The sequence below is a fragment of the Biomphalaria glabrata genome, chromosome 12 (genome assembly GCF_947242115.1).
Source record: "Biomphalaria glabrata chromosome 12, xgBioGlab47.1, whole genome shotgun sequence".
Classification (NCBI taxonomy): Eukaryota; Metazoa; Mollusca; class Gastropoda; family Planorbidae; genus Biomphalaria; species Biomphalaria glabrata.
Window position 1 is genome coordinate 13,761,105 of NC_074722.1, and position 23,028 is coordinate 13,784,132.

The 23,028-nt window shown below is 36.0% G+C and overlaps 1 protein-coding gene across 1 annotated transcript; it reads right to left on the reverse strand.

The window, feature by feature from the left end:
- Positions 1 to 1,735: 1,735 nt before the first annotated feature.
- On the reverse strand, positions 1,736 to 21,043 carry LOC129922126 (mediator of RNA polymerase II transcription subunit 1-like). The gene is made up of 2 exons (XM_056006778.1): positions 20,962 to 21,043; positions 1,736 to 2,562 (listed from the first exon to the last, which is right to left on the reverse strand). Exons 1-2 carry the CDS (start codon positions 21,041 to 21,043, stop codon positions 1,736 to 1,738), a joined length of 909 nt encoding a protein of 302 aa, XP_055862753.1.
- Between the last annotated feature and the right edge of the window lie 1,985 nt (positions 21,044 to 23,028).

The following is a 23,028-nucleotide window of genomic DNA, read 5'->3' on the forward strand; positions in this document are numbered from 1 at the left end:
AAGTTTAGACATTTTTTTCAGCGCTAACAAACCCTGTAGGAAAGTAGAGGAATGAAGTTCTATCCGCGCCTTTCTGGTGTCACTTCGATGTCTACTGCTGCAGGTCAAAGTGAAAGTCTTAAGCGTGTCCGTGGTGAAGTCGTCCTACTGGTCTCTGGCCAACCCCTTGAAACCAGTGTTGTAATGACTGAAATAGCCCACACTTTCTACGTGTTTCTTACTTAGCAAGTACTGTTGGGTGTCAGCCCCTTGTCAATACATGGGGAGACCACTGGGAGTCTAAATTCTTTATCTCAGCCCCTCATGCCTAGCTTAATGCTATGGCAGTTATAAATCTTGAACAATTTCAAAATCTTCATCTAGAGCTATCACCCTCTTTTCTTTTCGCCGGCTACGTCTGTCCTCTGCAGCGGTTTTATATATAATTAGATCTCAATTTATAACTTATGACTGATAAACTACAAGCTATGTCGGATAAACTACAAACTATAGTAGATAAACAATAAATAACAGCAGATAAACAACAAACAAATAACAGATAAACAACAAACTGTAGCAGATAAGCTACAACTGGCAAAATAACTTAGTGTATCTAGTGTAGGCCTACAGTATAAAAGAACTGTTGATAGATGAAGTCTTATAAAAAAAGAAATAGGCCTTTATATATATATGCATATGTTCATTTTTATTATTCAGTTGGCTGGCAATAATGGTGGTCAATTTAGCGACTTTCACATAGTTTCTGTGCATTTCATTATTATGACTAAAAATTGAAGCACGCTGTATAATTAAAAAGGTCGCCATAATCGGCCTCGCCTCCAACCCAGTGTCACACAAGCTGACTCCGATACTTATTAATGATACAGCTCTAAAACCTATTGATTGACTTACCCTTATAGCAGCTGTGTGTGGGGTATGGTTTAGCCTACTCATTTGGATTACTACATTACAGACTTTTCAATAGACGGCAGAGTTCAGGGTTCCAATTAGGGACTAGTTGTGACCACAGTCCTTAATTAATAGCGTTGGGAGTCTAATAGTGTTGTACATCTATGACAAGCATAACATCAAAAAGCGAGAGAGTCGTAAAAGCAGCGGTTGAGAAATTCAAAGCGCGCGAAAGAAGATTTGGTTGGTCCAAAAAGGCGGGAGAACGTAGATGGTAAAAGTATTTAAAGAGGATGAATGTCTGATGAATAGTTTGTAAGCTTGAACGACGGTAGTAAATGTGTTGAATTAGATCGTATTTTGTATATGCAAGACATTGCAAGTGATTCCTAGTTCCAAAATAAAAGCTTTGTATTTATTGTTGAAGGATCTCAGTTTTGAATTAAAAGTTTACATCTGTATCTCCGGCATCAGGAGAGTGTTTGAGTGCTTAGTAATGTTTTAAAGGAAAGGAAAGATCGATGAGAAATTATAACATCAGAAACACAGTATCTGATCAACACAATCTCATTGTAACATCGTTGTCATCCAGCTCTCAAAATATATCGTCACATCTAGCTCACACGTATACATATATCTACTGCTAAGAGAAACAAATCCTTTAACACTGTAAAGTTGCCCCAAGAAAAGTGCTATCACATATCAGCGTCCTGGGCGTCTACAGAAACGGTTCCCTTTGAGACCTTGCGATCTATGGGGCAGATAATGTTAAGATAATCTGTTTCTTAGGCCAACTGTTAAAGAGCAGGGTGTCATGTGGCCAGCAATACTGCCAACCGATTTACTTTCAATAAACTAAAGTCAGGCTAGAGTTGGGTGGACTCAAGGACAGAGAGGAACCAATGCTTCCTGTCAACTGCTCGCTGTAGTCCTTACTGCTTGGCGGAGGGGAACTAACGCTTCCTTTTAAATGCTTGCTGTAGTCCTTACTTCTTGGCAAACAGGAACCAACGCTTCCTTTCAACTGCTGGTTGTAGTCCTTACTGCTTGGCGGTGAGGAACCAACGCTTCCTTTTAATTGCTCGCTGTAGTTCTTATTGCTTGGCGGTGAGGAACCAACGCTTCCTTTTAATTGCTCACTGTAGTTCTTATTGCTTGGCGGTGAGGAACCAACGCTTCCCTTTAATTGCTCGATGTAGTCCTTATTGCTTGGCGGAGAGGAACCAACGCTTCCTTTCAACTGCTCGATGTAGACCTTACTGCTTGGCGAAGAGGAACCAACGCTTCCTTTTAATAGCTCGCTGTAGTTCTTATTGCTTGGCAAAGAGGAACCAACGCTTCCTTTCAACTGCTCGCTGTAGTCCTTATTGCTTGGCAAAGAGGAACCAACGCTTCCTTTCAACTGCTCGCTGTAGTCCTTATTGCTTGGCAAATAGGAACCAACGCTTCCTTTCAACTGCTCGCTGTAGTTCTTATTGCTTGGCAAAGAGGAACCAACGCTTCCTTTCAACTGCTCGCTGTAGTCCTTATTGCTTGGCAAAGAGGAACCAACGCTTCCTTTCAACTGCTCGCTGTAGTTCTTATTGCTTGGCAAAGAGGAACCAACGCTTCCTTTCAATGGCTCGCTGTAGTCCTTATGTTTTCTCTGTGTTTTCACCGCGATGAGTCTCGGCACTGTTGTGGAAGGTGCGCATAGCAGAGTTGCGACAATAAAGTCACGAGAAACAACAGTAATTTTCCAATAAAATTAAAATTAGCCAAGGACATTAAAATAAAGTTCCGGTTCTTCTTTGTCTGTTAGAGAAGCTTATTTTAGAGGAAAGACCATAAGCGAGGTCAGTCAATAAGTTTTAAGCTTCATGTTAAGTGTACTTTTGTGAATCTTTGACTGAAAAGTTATATTGTGTATCAATGACGTATGTCATCTTGTTTTTTCTTTCTTTCAATCATGCACACTTTTTCTCCATTTCTCCATCATTTTTCTTGTGTTTTTTTTTCATTCATCATTGCATATTCAATAACACATGACCAACACCTGTTCCCTCGTTCAGTTTGTGAGGACAGCATCAAATGGACGGGACATTGCTAGTTCTATAATGTGTCTGGTCCAGAGACAGTTCTACATCAATCTTACAAGCTGTGTATTTTATTTATCTTTTGTTGGCTCGTATTGTTTTTATTGTTTTATTGATTACAAAAACTGTGCTCTTGCGTGGTCACGTGAATAATGTCAAATCAATAATCCTGATTTGGTGTGTTTATTAATATCACTATTTTGTTTGTCAAGCCCAAACCTACTCCTCGCTACGACCATTCATAGTTATTTTGGGAAAATCCGTTTTCTTTTTATTAATCGAGATTTGTACAAAGCTACAAAGCTTATATCAACTCTGTCTGTCTGTGGGTCTGTCTGATACAATTTTTGTACACGTCATATCTCTCATTTCTCGGATCAAGCTGAAACTTTACACAAGTAGCATACGCCGCTATTTTGCATGGCCGGTCTAAGTCCACCGCAACCTATGCGATCGTAGTGTGCCACCACTTTCAAAGGACCCGCACTTTTATAGGAATTATTAAATTAAACCATTTTATAACTTAAAGCAGATTTCCCGCGCTCTTCTGTCGATTTACCACTAGCTTCTGGAAATCTCCCGAAATTGCAAAATATACGAAAAAGTCCTTAAAATATACGGAAATATATAGAAAAAAAATGTCATTTTGGGGTGTCGTTCAATATGGAAAACATCAATCCTACGCGCGATAGATAAAAACGACATTATGCACCAGGTGATAGAATTACTTGAGGTCAACAATTCTCCAAGACAGATTGAAACATTTGGTAATTCTTGCTATTGAGCGGATCTATGAAGGAAACAGAATTATTACTTGTACGTAGTAAAGAATGAATAAAATGCATAGACAAATTTATTTTCTAATACAAACTCTTAAATTTCACTTATTGTCCGCTTCCCTACCCAAACTTGGCCCCGCGAAATCCGTTTCGAATAGGGCCCCACAATGCTTAAGTCTGGCCCTGCTATTTAGTGTTTGTAAAATGTGTGTTTGTATTACATAGTTCGGATTTTCCTTCAGAGTTGAAGATAGTTTACTTTTTAGTCCAAATCCCCCGCAATATGAAGGGGGAACGGGAGCGGGCAGGGTTTGACAGTCCAGCGTGCAGTCATTCGTAGCGACGTGTGAATACCCACGTGTTCCCCATCCCCTCTTGTTTTCTCGTGGACTATCCGCAGAAATAAGAGAGTGATCTTTCCTTTACTTCTTCTCGTTTCAACTGTTGGGAGAAGTAGAGAATAATATATAGAGATTATTAGTTGTACCGAACAAAATACGGATCAATAATGAAAAAAAAAACAACAACTAACCAATTAACTAATTAATTATTGATAATTATTTTTTTGTATGATAAAAACGGAAATAAATGCTACTTAATGAGAAATGTGCCTTATTTCCCTTATTACGTTTTGTACGCGGGTTTATCCCACTTTCCATTCTCAAATCGAGTTGAAATTTGTGCCTAATTTATTCATAGTCGATGATACATGCATTTAAAAAAATTAATTAATAAATTAGTGGGTAACTAATACATTTTTTTTTAGAAAAAGGAGCTTATTCCTGCAGTATTATTAGATAGGCTTTGATAAAAAAAAATTATACTATTCTTGTTTATTTCCGTTTTTGCAAAAAAAAAAAAAAAAAAAAAAAAAACTTTTTTGTGTTCAACCATGGTTTAACCACGGAACTATACTAAATATTCTACTTTTTACAAATAAGTAAATAACATAGCAAACATTTTATAAGCACGATGGTCCTCATTCACCAATTGTAAACAAACAACATTTAGCCACGTGGTTCTCTATCTCTTCTATACAAATTACGTAATACACACAGGATGTCACGTGACAGTTTTTTTCATTGTTTTATCAATATTATCACGTGGCTAAATGTTGTTTGTTTACAATTGGTGAAACAGGTCCAGTGGACCTTTACATCAGCAGTCACTAAATACCGTAGGAATAGCCAATTTCAAAATATTTAAATCAGAACTTAAGTTTATTACGGTTTAAAAGACATTAACATCTAATTTAGTTCTTGACGTCTCAGTGTTCAAAAATAATTGTTAAACTTATTATGCAAATTACAAAAAATGAAACAATGATAGAAAAAAACGATACAATTATCCCGGCAAAGATAGATGTAGACAGATACATACAGACGTAATTAAAAAAAATATATTTAAAGATGAATGTCAGCCTGTACGTTTTGCTAACCTCACCTATAATTCAAGTTGATAGAAAATTTAGAAAGTCAATTTTGTGGTATCGGGTAGGAATCTGAATTGGTAGTGCGGCATGCGCACTGGACTGTCGTTTGGTCGTCTCTATGGTCCCGGGTTCATACCCTGCTCTCTTCCCTCCCCCGTCGTCTAGGGAGGTTTGGACTAGGATGTAGAATGTCTTCAACCCTGAAGGAACACCCGAAACATGTACAACATTTAACATACCAGTGTTTGCAAATTGTTTTATTTTATTAAATTTGTTTTTTTCCGGGGAGTAGGGGGGGAACGTATACTAAGGCGAACATGTATTGTAGGCTCTACGTATTATCGTTACAGCCACCGTCGAAACGGCCAGCGTGAAAACGGACAGCGTCAAAACGGCCAGAGCCAAAATGTCGCGTACCTTACTCCTACACGTTACACATATAATGGCATCTCTAATTACAATCTACTTTAAAGAGAAAGTGATTAATTCAAGATGTGGATATAATGAACAGTTCTGACCAGGGGCACGAACTTCCTACCCTCTAACTCGACAACCCAGCAGCTATACTGGACGATTCTTTAAACTCTTCCTCAATCCTCCTCCAAACTAAAATTCTGAGCGACAGTCTCGTTAGAGACTAGACTACGTTTTGGCGCCTTTATATGAATACATTTTGTGCGCTATTCATTGTTGCAGCATTTCACATTTGTATTTATAGTGTGTACATGGTTTCTTCACAGATAGCACATGCGTAGGTTATGTTGTTTCTCTCTCTGTTTCTTCTTTATAGTGAAGATCAAACTAAGTTGATAGGGAAACTGATAAAGTGTGAAGCTTCTCTCATGTTTTTTGACTAAGAACGACATTTTTTTGCCAGATATTTTGGAGCAGCGATTTACAATGCATGAGTCATCGGTGTAGATAATTGATTCTGGCGTGAATGCTGGGGGAAAAAACACAGCAAATCTCTTGGGAGAGAGAGAGAAAGGGGGGGGGTGGATAATAAATAGTTTCTAATATGTAACGAGAAACATGAGCAGACGGGAAGTGTTGCATCATGTTTTACGACACCTTGTCGGGGAGAATTTTGTTGGGTTTTTAGGGCATGCGCAATGAATTTTTGAAGTGAGGGAGTTTTTGTGTTATATTAGCATCCCCTTTCTATTTCTAACTTTAGCATCAAGAGAGTTACACGACAACGGGTGCTGTTTTGGGGATGTGCAGTGGATGACCAATATGCTCTTTTTATTTATAGATGAACGTCTTTGGTACCTTGCAGACTATTTAAGACTCTATTAGTACAGGGAATAAGTATAAGTCCTGAGAATTGTATTTCTTATTCTTTAACTCGTTCTCTCCGTAATTATTTTTCCACGTTTCGACTGAATTCTTCATTTTGCTCATTACTATTTCACTACCCTGTTATGATTGGGCTTCAATAGCTTTGTTGTTTGTTATTAGAAAATGTTTTATTTGGTATAGAATTAAAGGGGAATGCATGCTCTTTTAATATAATATAATATATAAAGTTTATAAAATTAAACATTAATTTAATTTAATGAGGTCAAATCAACGCTGGTATCGTCATTTAGGACAGAAAGAGTTAAGTAATTAAGTTATAGTTAAATCTAGAGAAGACTTGTTTTGATAAACTCTGGTGAAATATTTAAACGAAATTTAAATTTCGAATCAGAGAATCACATGACTGCAAGTTGGAATTTAAGAATACATTTTTAAAGAAATATAACATTGTAAGAATCAGTCTAGTATAATAGGTGAAGACATTTAATAATACTAGTAATAGGTGATACGAAAAACATGCATATATAGTAATAGCCAGTAATAGGTATATATAGTATATATAGTAATAGGTGATGACTTTTTAACTTCTACAAATAGCCCAAATAGCCCTCTAGGGCTATTTAGAAATTCACACTCGCCTGTCATTTAGTCTTTTGGACCTATGGGGCATAACCCATGATTCGTCTTTCTCTCTTCCTTTTCATCATCATCATCATCTTTCCTTTGCGTTCCTCATGGAGCATAGGGCCTCAGCAAAAACACGCCACTCTCCACGGTCTCTTGCTAGTTTTTTAATGTGTTCCCAGCTCTTTCCTGTCCTCTCGGCTTCATCTAGTACACTGCATCGCCGAGTTCTTTATTAAGTCTTTCTCCGCGTCTCAGACAACTGCCTTTTGAAAGCATTCACGTCTCCATAGACAGGCCCGTCCATTCCTTCACATTGTCCTCTCACCACTTCCTATGTCTGCCTCTCATTCGTTTCCCTGGTACTGCCCCGTGCAGGAAAGTTTTATACGACCGTACAATAACGTAGGCTTATTTTAAAACACAATGAATGTTAAAAAGAAGCAGCAGGTTGCTATGTGACACTTCGTAATTGAAATGATTAAACGCGTTATGTTCTTTTAACAAGCTGATCTCGAGGTTTTCTTTTTTTTTTTTTTATTGATTCACGTGATGTCATCGTTAATAAATAGTTTTGCAAAGTTCTGGCTAGATCCAAGAACGGGAAGTCGGATAAATGACGTGTACAAGATTCCGAACAGTGTTGATATAAGCTTTAGAAAAGATATTTCTTAGTGCACACGTTTATAACCGTTTGTCTAGATCTATGAGAAATTCATGGACCTTATTCACCCCCCAAAAAAAAACGGTCACGTGATAATATTGATAAAACAACGAAAAAAACAACCTTTGTTGATTAAAATTAGATCGTGATTTGTATAGAGGAGAGAGAATCACGTGGCTAAATGTTTTTTGTTTACGATTGGTGAATGAGGTCCAATAATTGATGCCATCTCACTTAATGTAAGCGAAATTGTTTTTTTTTTTTTTTAAGTATTTTTTTTTATATTTAACTATTTTGTTTGTTTTGTTTCTTTGTGTCAGCCATACGTCTCGATAGCGTTTCAGTACGAAGTTACATCCCCGCCTTGAAAGTTCTTCTTTTTTAATGACTATTCATCCCGAATCGAGGCTAAGACGACCCAACAAATTTGAATGTCTAGCAGAACCGAAACGCTATTCCTAACTTTCTTTCCGATGACTTCCACTGAGTGCAAATGTAGCAAAAGGCTACTCGAAAAAAGAAAAGAGCCTCAGTGGCGGCCTTAACACGAGAATATCTTTATTTGGTCCTCCACTATACCTTTAGTACAGTTATGAGGATTGGGGGGGGGGGGGGAGCGCGGTGGCTAAGTGGTTAAGCGCTAAGCTATCGAACCTGGGGTGCTGTGTTTGAATCTAGGTGAAGACTGAATTTTCAAGTTTTCTGTTTTTTTTTATGGCGTCCCTGACTCCACCTAACTCTAATGGATACCTGACTTTAGTTGGGGAAAGTAAAGGAGGTTGATCGTTGTGCTGGCCACATGACACCCTGCTCTTAAAAAGTTGGCCATAGAAACAGATGACCTTAGATCATAAGGTCTGAAAGGGGAAACTTTACTTTACAGCGATGAGGGCGTTGAGAGGCGCCCTGTGTTAGAGAGGCATCAACGAATGGGACACATTTTAACAACTTTTCCTACACAGCCTTTGCTAACGAGAGCAAAGTGCGGTAACTCACCAGAGAAATCATTTCTCGGCTTTGTTTTGTTTGGGTTTTAATCTTTACCACGTTCCTTCACACTTTGAACTTGAATGCTCTCCCTTCGACACCCCCTACCCACCCACCCATTACACACGCTATGACTCTTTCCCCCTTTTCAACTGATTTAATCCATTTCTTTCAACTTGTCATAAAAGCAATCCTGACTTCATTGACCACTTGGTATCCACTCACAACAGAGAGACGAGCAATGGATCGATGCGGATGACCAAGGGAAAGTGACGATAGATATAGCTCTTTGACTCCAGTGGCCAGTGCAAGGTTTCAGCATCCGACAAAGAAGAGGTCTCAAACTCATCCGAAAAGATTAAGGCGAAACTAAAATTAGAAACGCGAATGAAAAGAAGATTGAAAGAGGAGAGACCAATAGTACGTCACAGAATGGGGAAGAGGTGGGAGAGGTAACATCGCTATTCGATTAGAAGACTGGCCGTCCTGTTCCAGTGTCCGCAGTGGCTATTTCTGTCCATCAAATACAAGTGTCTGACCCTCGCGGATGGTGATGGGTGCTTGCTTTCAAAATACGCTAGACGTGATAATGAGCAAGAATGGCAGCGACCGATCAGTGTATTTGTCTAGCCTGACTCTCCTGGAAGTACCCAAGGATATCTGAGGAAATACTGTCATACTTTTTACTTTGCGGGACCGTGATGGACTAGACGTGCGAGACTTGTTTGTTTTCTTTCAACAGTTCAGAATGACATTGAGTGTAAATAATGGTTGTCAGCCTATGAGATTACATTATAGACTTATAGAATCATCCAGTTCCGAAATTTGTTGTATTGTGATTCTCAGACGTATAATGCTTAATATATGAACTATTGTTATCAAACCAATCAATAAAGAATATATAACAACTTAGCCATGGAGTTTCTGTTCGAATCTTTTTTATTTAAGTCTTCGATACCGAAGATTGAGGATGAGTGCAGTGGTGTATATCTGTACACAATCAATTGTCGGTAGCCTGTATTAAAAATGAATTCCTCTATCATCGTGAGGTGCTAATCAACCAATTATCGATCTGCCCTACTACATGCACTTCATCTGAACTACATCAGTTCTAGATATCTTCCAGGTTAGTTAATTGTATGAATTAGTACACACTAATTTATTTTCCCATTTGCCTTACTGATTCTAATAAATGGAGCTGTGGTTATTTGTTTCTAGAGACAGTGGATAATTAAAATGGACGCTCTCTTTCGGGGCAAACAATGGCTTAGTCTGCGACGGGAGTGGCAAAATATGTAGGTCATAACTGGGTCAGCTTAGTCATATGAAATACTTTCACTGTTTCTTTTCTGTAGACTTAAAGATGGGTCTAATTAATATCATTAAACAGTAGCTAATTGTGAAATTATAAACTTTAAAATATGTATAATTAAACTGTAAAACTAAAAATATATTTTAATGAAAGGGCTACTTTCTAAGTTCCAACACACAAAGTTAAGGCGACCCTTCAAATAGTCGCTGTGTGGAATGTCATTTGGTAAATAAAAAATTAAATAATCTAGAGGAGGTAGATTCCTGACATTCATTTTGTTCTTTGTACACATCGAAGAACTGAAACTGATCAATCTTATTGTCTCGTTTTGAAAAGAGTTATTGACTTAAAAGGGAACTTACTCTTTACAGAAACTGTGACAAAAATTCCTCTTTAAGTCTCTTGAGAGCTTTTGATCGAGTCTCTACTTAGACTGCTTCTGGAAAAGCGGGGAGTAAAGTCAATGTAAAACTGTTAGAGTACTCACAAGATAAAGTAATTGTTTAGTTTCAGGCGTGCTTTCAGAACTAAAGACTGTTGCGTCCTGGCCCAAACCTCCTGCAAGACAGTAGAGTGAAACACAAGGTAGGGCTCTATCATGGGTATAGCGTGATGCATACCATAAGTATTTAACTATCTACTCCAGATGTTAGCTCTTCTTCGACACAGTATTCGCGAAGACATTAGGACTGTGGTTTGGTGCCTAGACTTGTAAAAGCGGTCGTGTCATGGTTTCTGACTCTATACAGGACACACGTGCCTGGTGGCTGAATGACATTCTAAACAATAGGTCTCGGGTTTGAATCTCGTTGAAGACTCTGATTCTGATTTTAAGGACACTCCCCCCTCCCCTCCTCCCGAAGTCTCTAAAATTGTTAGTGAAAGTAAAAGGCAGTTGGATAGCTTGATACTGGCCCACTACTTGAGATGACAAACTGCCTGATCTGGAAACCACTCAGATCTAGGACTGATTATCTGAACCCTCCTACCTGTTGCGTTACTGGCTTAGCAAGCTAGACGCAAAAGGGTACGTTGAAAGATGGTGGATTATTACTTTTAAAGAGACGTAGGCTACATCATTGTGTGACTTGGCAATATTCAATTATTGCTTGAAAGAAGACGTGAGTGATTGTTTGTATTTGTATTTAATGCAGCGGAGTTCCGATAGTTCGAGAGATTATGCCCAGGACCATTTAGGACAAACGAATATTTTGTATTAAGCTAAATTATGACTAAAATAAACATAATTATGAAATACAACATGTAATGACATATCCTGGTACATGATATGGTGATAAACAGAGTTTATTTTATTTCATCTTTCTGAAAACAATTCTGTGTTTAAATTTTGTAACAGAAAGCGAAATGTCTTTTATACAGTAGTCAAAGTGGCCGCCTACATGACTATGTTCTGGTCCTAATCATGAGTGTTAATACCATAGACATATAATTTTATTTAAAGGTTTTAGTGCACTGTTTAGCCGTGCAGAGTCCAATGTTACAAGCTATTCCGTTTGTAGTACAAAATGATTTTCAATAGTGGAGAGTTTCAACTAGCCAATGTGAAGGACGTTAAAATGAACAACAATGTTGTCAAATAAAAACTACCAACGAAAGTGCTTATACAATTTGATTCTGAGGCACTAAAATGTCTACGAAAATGTTCATTTAGCTTAAAAACACCTAGCTCAGCGACACTTCCGTTATTCTGTACACCGGAGACACCAAAAAGTTTGCTTTTTATTGGATCGCTGCCATGTATGAAAATCCTCGATAGACGAAGTAGTAGACTTTCACTGTATGACGTTGAATGTATTTCAAAACAAATGGGCAACAAACAAACTGTTCTAAATAGCGAGTTGTTTTGGAACATTCATTTCCAGCCACTGATAGTGTTAACATTTTAATTCTTTTCTTTTTTATTTATTCAATTTAGTGTCTTGACATTGTTTAGTTTGTAGGGAAAATCTCCAAAGCTATTTTAAAATTTAAAAAAATAGGTCACATAGGCCTTATGTCGCCACCCGTGGATGTGAGGAACACTGCCTTACTATGTTTTATTTGAAGTCATTGTTGAAGTGAATTGTAATTAGGATTATTTACTTAGAATTAAACGTACGAGAAATATTCAGCGCTGAGTAGCTTCATTTGTTGGATAAGTTTGTAGGCATCTCTAAAATCAGTGAATTTCAGATGATTGTGGACACAATACACATCTCTTCAAAATACAATCGTAATTATTATTATGAAAGTGTACGGAACGTTGAAAAATGTCCACTGTCAATGGCTTTTTTATTTCGAGTTGTTTTTTCGGATGATGCTTTAACGTACAATAAAAAACAAGTAAACATATCCACGTCCAGACCATATCACACTGTTGAGCAGTCAAAGTTATCGAGAAATTGTATATAGACATAGAATATATCTTTCTGCCAATTAGACTGATACCATTACGAATCGATTGTGTGTTAACGCCATAAAATAATCGCGAACACTGACCAGTCCCGATAGCCACACCATTCCCTGAACTAGCCCCGTGTGTGTCGATTCCTCCACGAGAGGAATGTGGCCACAGTAAATATCAGTTCTTTGAACTATTAATGAGAAAGCCCTTTCGAGCTGAACGAGGGATGCTTATCACTGATTCCGTGCCAGGCCAAGAATTAACGGCGTGGCTGCTGGTCATCGTCACGATAGGATTAGCATTCTGTAGAGGCCGTTATCTATCTACTCCAGCAGATGCTGTGTCCTGTCCGTGTCTCATTGACGTTTTATTAGGTTGATCTGACCTCGCTGTGTGTGTGTGTGTGTGTGTTCCTATTATGTGTATTTGTACATTTGACGCAGTAGCGTAGCTAGGGCGGGGGGAGGGGTGTCCGAATTCGAAAGTTCCCCTTGGGCCGCCACTTGAGGGAGTCCCCCAAATGAATGTCCTAATTTTTGTTTTACATTAAAATATTAAATATTACGCCATTGAAATGTAATCTTGCTATTCACGTGGAGACAACAAGACTAGACAGCATTGATCTAGATAAGTGATACTCAAAATACAACCCGCGGGCCAGTACCGGCCCGCGAAGTGCTGCCGACCGGCCCGCCAAAACGTCGACACAAAGTGTTGAAGAATGTATTTTTACCTTCATTTTTATCGAATGTATTGGTACCATGACCTTTAATATTTCTGAATGGAGAATCTACCAGGAAAAGTGAACGGATCTTTACTTGTGGAAAAGATTGCTAAACCACATGTAGGCCTACTAGATCCACAGGTTTCTAATCAAATTTCATCGAATAATTTCATTTCGTTTATGTATCTTTTCGTTGATGTGGCCCGCGACACGAGTGTTGGAAATTAACATGGCCCGCAGGATGAGTAAGGTTAGGCATCAGTGATCTAGATGATATTATACATACATTTACTGTACAGAAAGAACGACGTGAGCCGATACGAATTGAGATTTATCACTTGTCCATGATCTCGCCTGTAAACACCAGTATTATTCAATAATACTTACTTACTTATATTTATTAAGTCAATGATATCATGTCAAATCCCCAGCTACGCCAATGGTTTGATGGAGATGCATGTAGAAACTCAAGTAAAATCCTGATAACTGAAACAAAATAGCACTCACTCTAAACAGGACGCGTCCTTTCTGTCTCCACTCTCACTCCTCTAGTTATAACCTCAACTACGACATAACTACTCGTTGTTACATCAGATTGTGTTCAGCTAATAAAAACAAATAACTCACCATCGTGATACCGAGACCAATCGTCACAGAAGGCCTGAACACTGACCTGCAACGTCACAACCTGTGGGCAGTGAAGACCAGTAACTCATTACCATGTAGCCAGCTCCACTGTCCACAGGTTGCAACGTCGCTGGTCAGTGTTGAGACCTATTACGACTGTTCACTGTTATACTCATGTTTACATAAGAAACACGCACACACAAACACACACTCCATAACAGAGGGGCAGGCATGAGAGAGGGAGAAAGAGAGAGAAAAAGAGAGTGGGAGAGAGAGAGAGAGAGGGAGAAAGAGATAGAGAAAAAGAGAGAGGGTGTAGAAAGAAAGAAGTAGAGAGAAAGTAGATGGTAGTTTGTAAAAGGAAATCCATATTCTACAATTCATACTTAATATTATGCATGAGTTCTTCACTTCAAATGCTAGCTGTGATTCAAGTGTAGCACTTGACTGCTATCTGGGATACTCTTTAAGTGTATCCATTCTTGTTCTTTGTGATATTGGAATGGTCAATAAAAGATTAACTCAGCCTTCTTGAAAGAACACAGAATAGTTGTTTGATAAGACTTCCAGACTCTTTTGAGAAACGGGGAAAAATGAACATATTTTTAGATAAAACAACATCTACTACTACAAAGAATAAAAGGTCAGTCAGACTCCAAGTGCTAAATTAGCTTATTTTTAAAAGATGCAGAGGAATTAATATTTTAAAAAATTAACTGCTAATTGTTTAAGATTCAGTCATGAGTTTTTAAGTTTGTCAGCTCTTAGCTATTCTTGGCCTCGTTATAGGTTTCTTCTTGTTAACAAGCCCTTTTTATGTATCTATTTTTACAGGTGATTATTGTTTACCGTGACCGTGTTACCAACAAGAAAACAAAACCTTGACAAATAAAAACCCATTAACCTTGCTATGTTCTAAAACACAGCCGTATAGCTCTTTCCAGCAAGTATCAGCCTGGCCCGTATCGTATAGTGCTCACTTTTTGTTCAGCCCCATTTCTCCTACTTAACAGTGTCTCAATGTAAGCAGCCCAGTTGAGCCAAATTATACCATTGCTTGTAACAGCTGGGGCTGGTGGTTGGAAGGAGGTTTAGGTTCATCACGCAACCACTAGATTATTAATACACCACGTCCCTTTGTTCTCATTTCTGCTCTTCCAATACGTTTCTAATTGTTATAAAGTCATTGTGTGTATTATATATTGATCTATATACGTGATTTCACTGGACTAACGGATGTGTTGAACATACGGAAACACTCAGAGAGAGATGTAACTGTAAGTACTATTATATGAACGCGAGTTTTTATAAAGTGTCTGTGATATCTTTGCGCTGCATGGTCGGTACGCGCCGGACTGTCGAGTGGACTTGTTGATGGTCCCGGGTTCATACCCTGCCCGCTGCCATCCCCCGACGTCCTGCGGGAGGTTTGGACTAGGATGTAAATTATCTTGAACTCTGGAGGAACATCCGAAACATGTGAAACATTTTACAACAGTTGTTTAACGCGTCATCGGAGTGGTGCAGAGCCAAGCATCAAAGTGTATGAAATATTTGCCTTAAGTTCTATAATGCATCTCGCTTTGCATCGGGCTGAACCGTTGAAGCGATTGACTGTAATCTGATGATAACATGTTCAAAACCTGGAGTTACGATTTTTAGCGGCCCCCGTAAGGGGAAAAAGCCGCTATTAGGTTTGTGCAAAATGTCCGTCTGTCTGTCTGTCCGTCTGTCACACTCAGATCTCGAAAACTAGAAGAGATATGAAAAATATTATTTCATCATTAAATGCGGCTTTAAAAGTTTAGGTGCAACGGCTACTTTTGGTTTTCTAAAAGCAAACCGTTTTATTTATAAAATTAATTATGCAAGCGATTTTTTCATAAAAATACACCAATTCTAAAACAATTACGTAAATGTAAGGGAGGCAATGTTACAATATGCTAACAAAGATGCACGATTTTTGTGTATTTTCAGTATCACCAAGTCAAATATATTTTAAAAATGTACAGGAAATGTTTACAACAAATATAAATAATAGTTAAAGATGTTTTTTCTGGTCAACTAGCTGCTAAAATTAAAAGAAAACATTTCTGTTTGTTTATAAAGGCTAATAATGCATTTTGTATGTAAATATCACACACATTTTTTTAATGGACTTTTTATGCAGCAATTTTCGTGCAGTAGCGTAACATCGCTACATGATCAGGTACTAAACCAATTCCTTAAACTTTAAAAAAAAATCAGATTTTATTTATTTTTTGTTTAGTGCCCCCATCCGAATAAAAGAAGATTATTTTTGTGCGTTTTGTCTGTTGGTCGGTCTGTCCGTCACGATTAGATTAAAAAAACTAGAACTCTAAAAGCTATTGAAAATCTGATTTACACTTTAATGTTCCTCCCGTAACATCTCAATAGTTTTAAGTATCTAATCTAAAACTAATCAACCCCAACAAATGTTTGTTTGCTCTTCTAATTTATATTACATTCATTCGTTTTTTATGTAAATAGCATATTAATGCTAAATCAAAATCTCTATACTGACTTATATTTCATTAAGTGTAAAAATGTTCCGGATATTGTTTTATAAAACATGAATTATGCCTAATGATTGTTTGAAATCGCATAATTTACTAATATTACACTTATATTATTTGACAATGCGTCACTATAATTTGGTTATCAATATCAAATTGTTGTGTATTTTCATCTTTAAACAAATTTAAAAAATATCGACAATAGGTTGTTCAGGGCTTTAAAAAAAAAGTAATTTACTAGAATTGATTACTGAAAATTACTTTTTAGACATTTAATTTTCTTGCTAAAACATAACATAGAAGTTTTGTAATCGATAAAGAAAGTTCCGGTTTTTGTTTCTTACAAATCGTCGCCAGAAATTTCCGAATTTATTTAAAAATCTACTAACGCCAAATAATTGTTTGAACTCCCTCTTCTAATTAATAAACAAATAATCTTCTCATTTACAAAATAATGTTTTTTACGGATTTTTATGAAAAATATTTTAACTCACTACTCTCTTACAGTACATTTAACTTTCTACCTAAAACATGTAAAAATCTAATTATCGTTAATATTATCTTCCGATTTTTAAGGAAAACAGAATCCAAACACCAAAGTAAGGTATGAAAATCTCTCCACATGGCTGTAGTACATCTAATTTTTATACGAGACCATCCAAAAAATTTAATTAACGGTATTACATTTATCTGAAATTCTCTTTTTATTTTACTATTTATACAAACATCCGGAACAATCTATTATATAAACTTTTCAATTGTGTTCATACCTAAAAATTATTGCGATGTTTTGAAACGTAAAATAAAGGTAAATCAATTTTTAATAACTTTTAGTGGTTCTTTTTTTATATCAAGATGACGGACAGACCGACTGACAGACAAAACGCCAAAACAATGCGGCTTTGATCCTTTTTAAATAAATTCTATTAGAACTCAGTGCACCAATGTCTATGAACCCTTGTTAAATATCTCGTGTAAATAAAGACATTTTTTTTATGGTACCGGTACTAGCCTATTGTGAGGTAATGGAGTTTTTTTCTTTGACGTCATATGAATGGACTCTTTAAATGTAGGCTAATGTTAAAAGAACGCACTCGGTGCACCAATGTCTATTAACCCTCGAAAAATTGCTAGTATTAATGAAAACATATTTTAGTCTAACTAAGCCGTGTGACGTAGTGTTTTTTTTTTCCTTTGACGTCATATGGAATGAGTTCTTTAAATGAAATGCTAAAAGAACGCACTCGGTGCACCAATGTCTATGAACACTCGATAAATGGCTCGTAATGATGAAGGTGATTTTTAGTCTAGCTAGGCAGGGTGACGTAGTGTTTTTTTTCCTTATGACGTTATATGGAATTAATTCTTCAAATGAAATGAAAAAAGAACTCGGTAGGCCTATAGTAATATTTATTAAGCCTCCTTATGTGACTCGCGTTTAAAAAAGGAATGATATCTTGATTTAGATCTAATCTAGATTTTTTAAAACTAGATCTAGATTTTTATTACAGTATATCTAGATCTGGATTTATATTCTAATTAAAATTATTTTAGAGTCTAGATCTAGAATTTCTAAAATAGACTAGATTAAGATGTAGAATTTCAATTTCTAAACTTAAAGAGTAAAAAAAAAGTGTAGATTTTCATTTCCAAACGTTTTGATCAATATTGTAATGTTTTAATATACTAAAACTAATCTACTATTTTTTATTTAATTTAAATTTACGGCAAATGAATCTTTGAAACATTATTACTTTTGACCATCAAAATTAAATCACCTCTTAAATATTATTTGCGAATATGCAGATCCGACAGGGATCCGACTTCGACAGGGGCCGCCTCTGAGTTTGTGTAACACAAACTCTCTTTGTAATCTTGTTTAAATTACATTTTAGATGAAAGGAGAAACTTTGATTAAGTCTGAGAGCCCGTGTCTTTAGTTTTAAGACTCAGAAAACATGTTTTTAATTTTATTACTGAGAGCACGTGTGTTTAGTTTTATGACTGAGAACACTTGTGTTTAGTTTTATGACTGAGAGCACGTGTGTTTAGTTTTATGACTGAGAGCACGTGTGTTTAGTCTTATAACTGAGAGCACGTGTGTTTAGTCTTATGACTGAGAGCACGTGTGTTTAGTTTTATGACTGAGAACACGTGTGTTTAGTCTTATGACTGAGAACACTTGTGTTTAGTTTTATGACTGAGAGCACGTGTGTTTAGTTTTATGACTGAGAGCACGTGTGTTTAGTTTTATGACTGAGAGCACGTGTGTTTAGTCTTATGACTGAGAGCACGTGTGTTTAGTTTTATGACTGAGAGCACGTGTGTTTAGTCTTATGACTGAGAGCACGTGTGTTTAGTTTTATGACTGAGAGCACGTGTGTTTAGTTTTATGACTGAGAGCACGTGTGTTTAGTTTTATGACTGAGAACACGTGTGTTTAGTCTTATGACTGAGAGCACGTGTGTTTAGCTTTATGACTGAGAACGCGTGTGTTTAGTTTTATGACTGAGAACACGTGTGTTTAGTTTTATGACTGAGAACGCGTGTGTTTAGTTTTATGACTGAGAGCACGTGTGTTTAGTTTTATGACTGAGAACACGTGTGTTTAGCTTTATGACTGAGAACACGTGTGTTTAGTTTTATGACTGAGAACACGTGTGTTTAGTTTTATGACTGAGAGCACGTGTATTTAGTTTTATGACTGTGACTGAGAACTCATGCAATTAGTTTTATATTAGCCATATTGGACATTGACATTCGTAGTCTACAACTGGTTTTTCTACAACACTGTCATGCCAACTTTATTTCTACAAGACAGTCATCCCAACTTTATTTCTATAACACTGTCATCTCAACTTTATTTCTATAACACTGTCATCTCAACTTTATTTCTATAACACTGTCATGCCAACTTTATTTCTATAACACTGTCATCCCAACTTTATTTCTAAAACACTGTCATCTCAACTTTATTTCTATAACACTGTCATCTCAACTTTATTTCTATAACACTGTCATCCCAACTTTATTTCTATAACACTGTCATCTCAACTTTATTTCTATAACACTGTCATCTCAACTTTATTTCTATAACACTGTCATCCCAACTTTATTTCTATAAAACTGTCATCTCAACTTTATTTCTATAACACTGTCATCTCAACTTTATTTCTATAACACTGTCATCCCAACTTTATTTCTATAACACTGTCATCCCAACTTTATTTCTATAACACTGTCATCCCAACTTTATTTCTATAACACTGTCATGCCAACTTTATTTCTATAACACTGTCATCCCAACTTTATTTCTATAACACTGTCATCCCAACTTTATTTCTATAACACTGTCATCTCAACTTTATTTCTATAACACTGTCATGCCAACTTTATTTCTATAACACTGTCATCCCAACTTTATTTCTATAACACTGTCATCTCAACTTTATTTCTATAACACTGTCATCTCAACTTTATTTCTATAACACTGTCATCCCAACTTTATTTCTATAACACTGTCATCCCAACTTTATTTCTATAACACTGTCATCTCAACTTTATTTCTATAACACTGTCATCTCAACTTTATTTCTATAACACTGTCATCCCAACTTTATTTCTTTAACACTGTCATCTCAACTTTATTTCTATAACACTGTCATCTCAACTTTATTTCTATAACACTGTCATCTCAACTTTATTTCTATAACACTGTCATCTCAACTTTATTTCTATAACACTGTCATCTCAACTTTATTTCTATAACACTGTCATTCCATATTTATTTCTATAACACTGTCATCTCAACTTTATTTCTATAACACTGTCATCCCAACTTTATTTCTATAACACTGTCATTCCATATTTATTTCTATAATACTGTCATGCCAACTTTATTTCTATAACACTGTCATCCCAACTTTATTTCTATAACACTGTCATCCCAACTTTATTTCTATAACACTGTCATTCCATATTTATTTCTATAACACTGTCATCTCAACTTTATTTCTATAACACTGTCATCTCAACTTTATTTCTATAACACTGTCATCTCAACTTTATTTCTACAAGACTGTCATCCCAACTTTATTTCTATAACACTGTCATCCCAACTTTATTTCTATAACACTGTCATCTCAACTTTATTTCTATAACACTGTCATCCCAACTTTATTTCCATAACACTGTCATTCCATATTTATTTCTATAACACTGTCATCCCAACTTTATTTCTATAACACTGTCATCTCAACTTTATTTCTATAACACTCTCATCTCAACTTTATTTCTATAACACTGTCATCTCAACTTTATTTCTACAATGCAGCTTGCATATAATGCTGTTGTAGGCCTATATATCTACAACAAAATATTGCAAGTACATTTATAAATAAATACAAAATGTTAGATTGGACACTATTATTATTATTATTCTTGGCTAGAAGACGTGGTCCACGGACCAGCCACTGAAACACAGGAACACGGGCGGAATAAAAGTGCGATGACGATTTATGTATGTACTTCATCTCTGCCAATGTTACAATAGCCTCCTGGGACGTCTAGAGCAAGTTGTCGCCTAATTACCAAAACAGATCCTAACCTTTCCCTTCTGCTACTACACTTAAGCACTGCTCAAAGCATTCCCCCTCATTCACATTGACACTAGTTATGCTTGTGCTCATTCTAATTGAACGCATTGAATTGTTTTGGTATGTGGAATCTTTTTTTTTTTAATAAGTCTTTGAGGGTATTAGAGCAACAAAGTAGCTGGGAAAGAGTTAAAACAGTTTATGATTCACAAGGGAAGTTTCGTAACTTATTCGTAAGTATACAATGTATGATATGTTATGATATAGAATTCACATGTAGTGTTAAGTTATGCGATATTTTGTTTTAATTATGTAAATCTATGCCTTATTTGATTTTTAAAAGTCTTGCTGGTATGGTAATTGGCAATACTGGCACAAAGGCATCGAATAAATGTACTAATTAAGAAATCATCGTATATCACTGAAGCACAGCTACCATCTCTTGAAGAACATTTTCGTGAAAGATGCCTTTCCAAAATACTTTCAGGCACAGGGTGTTCTAAGGTCCTGTGTCGTCACCGAGAACTTCGTACTGAAGCCTAATTCAATCAATCTGGTTGTGTGTGTGAGTGTGTTTGTCTTTCGTATGTGAATGTTGTTCGTCTTTACATCTACATTGTTATTGTTATAGACATTATGCTGAGGTAAACAATTGTAGTCAAACTGGATTTTCATTTGTTTGGACTTATAAAACTATCTTATCTTATTTTACATAATGTAATAACTCATGGGATCATTTGTCTCCTGCAACATTAGTTGTAACATAATCTAAAAGTTCTGTTATGGCTAATGGTATTGAAATGGCATTTTGCGTTTTATGTTACCTTTTTTTTTTAACATCTGTAAACTCATTTTATTTAATGTTTCTTAAAACACAAACATATTTCAATACAAATGAACAATAAAACTATCACATCCCAAATTTTTTCTTCTAATAGTTCAATTCAAGTATATCAAGTTTTAATAAGAATATAAAGTTTTAATAAGCATATCAAGTTTTGTAACAATATTTTAAAATGTTCATATTTCATTTATTAAATGATATCAACAACAATGATTTTTTTTTTTTTATGGAATTATTTAAAAATATTTTGTTTTGTAAGTTTAGGACAATCCTTCAGAAATTAATAAGATTTTTTTGTCCTAGTCCAAACTTTCTGCAGGACAGCAGGCCATGGACATGGGAAGGGTTCAAACTTGAAGAGCATACAATACAACCATGCAGTAAAATGAATTATCACCCACTATTTTCTTATACATGCATATCAAATACACTTTCAGTAATTTCAATAACAAATTTCTGCTAAAAGTTTATGTGAGAAAAAAATAACTAAAAACAAAATATGATCCACATATTTAAGTAATGTATAAACATTTGCATTGTAAATTTTCCTCCAAGCTTTAGAGGATGTGATTTTGAAAAAAAAAATTATTGATAGCACATCTGTGCAGAAACACAATGTGACTTGCGTTTTATGTTACCTTACGTGTGTTATGTAAATATACATTTTTATTTGTTACATTCAAGAAGCAAATGAAAATATATTCTTGTAACTTCCGGAAACGTTAAATTTCTAGGTATCTAAAATATGCATGAAATCAGATGTCAGATATTTTTTTCTGGTTGTTGAAACATTAAAGTACATCAGTCCTTTCAACAATAATAGTAGTAATAATACTAATGGCAATGTCTTCGATTTCGAGGATTAAGGACGAGTGCAGTGTAGTTCTTTCCCTAAATACATGTTTTATTACATTGATTCATTTTATTTGTAGAAAGTAGATCTACTGTTCCTATTACACATTAATTAATCTCATTAAAATCTACGTTCTCCTTTTACTGACGTAGTATCTCAGCACCTATCAATCGAGTCTGTTAAGTAATGTTTTAAAATATTTCCTCTTTCAGACCTTGCGATCTATGAAGTAGATGTTGTAAAGGTTATCTGTTTCTTTGTCCCACGGTTAACGAGGGTGTCATGTGGCCAGCACAACGACCAACTGTCTTTACTTTCCCCAGATATCCATTAGAGCTGGGTGAACTCAGAGGCGCCTTAAGGATCCCGTAATTAAAAATT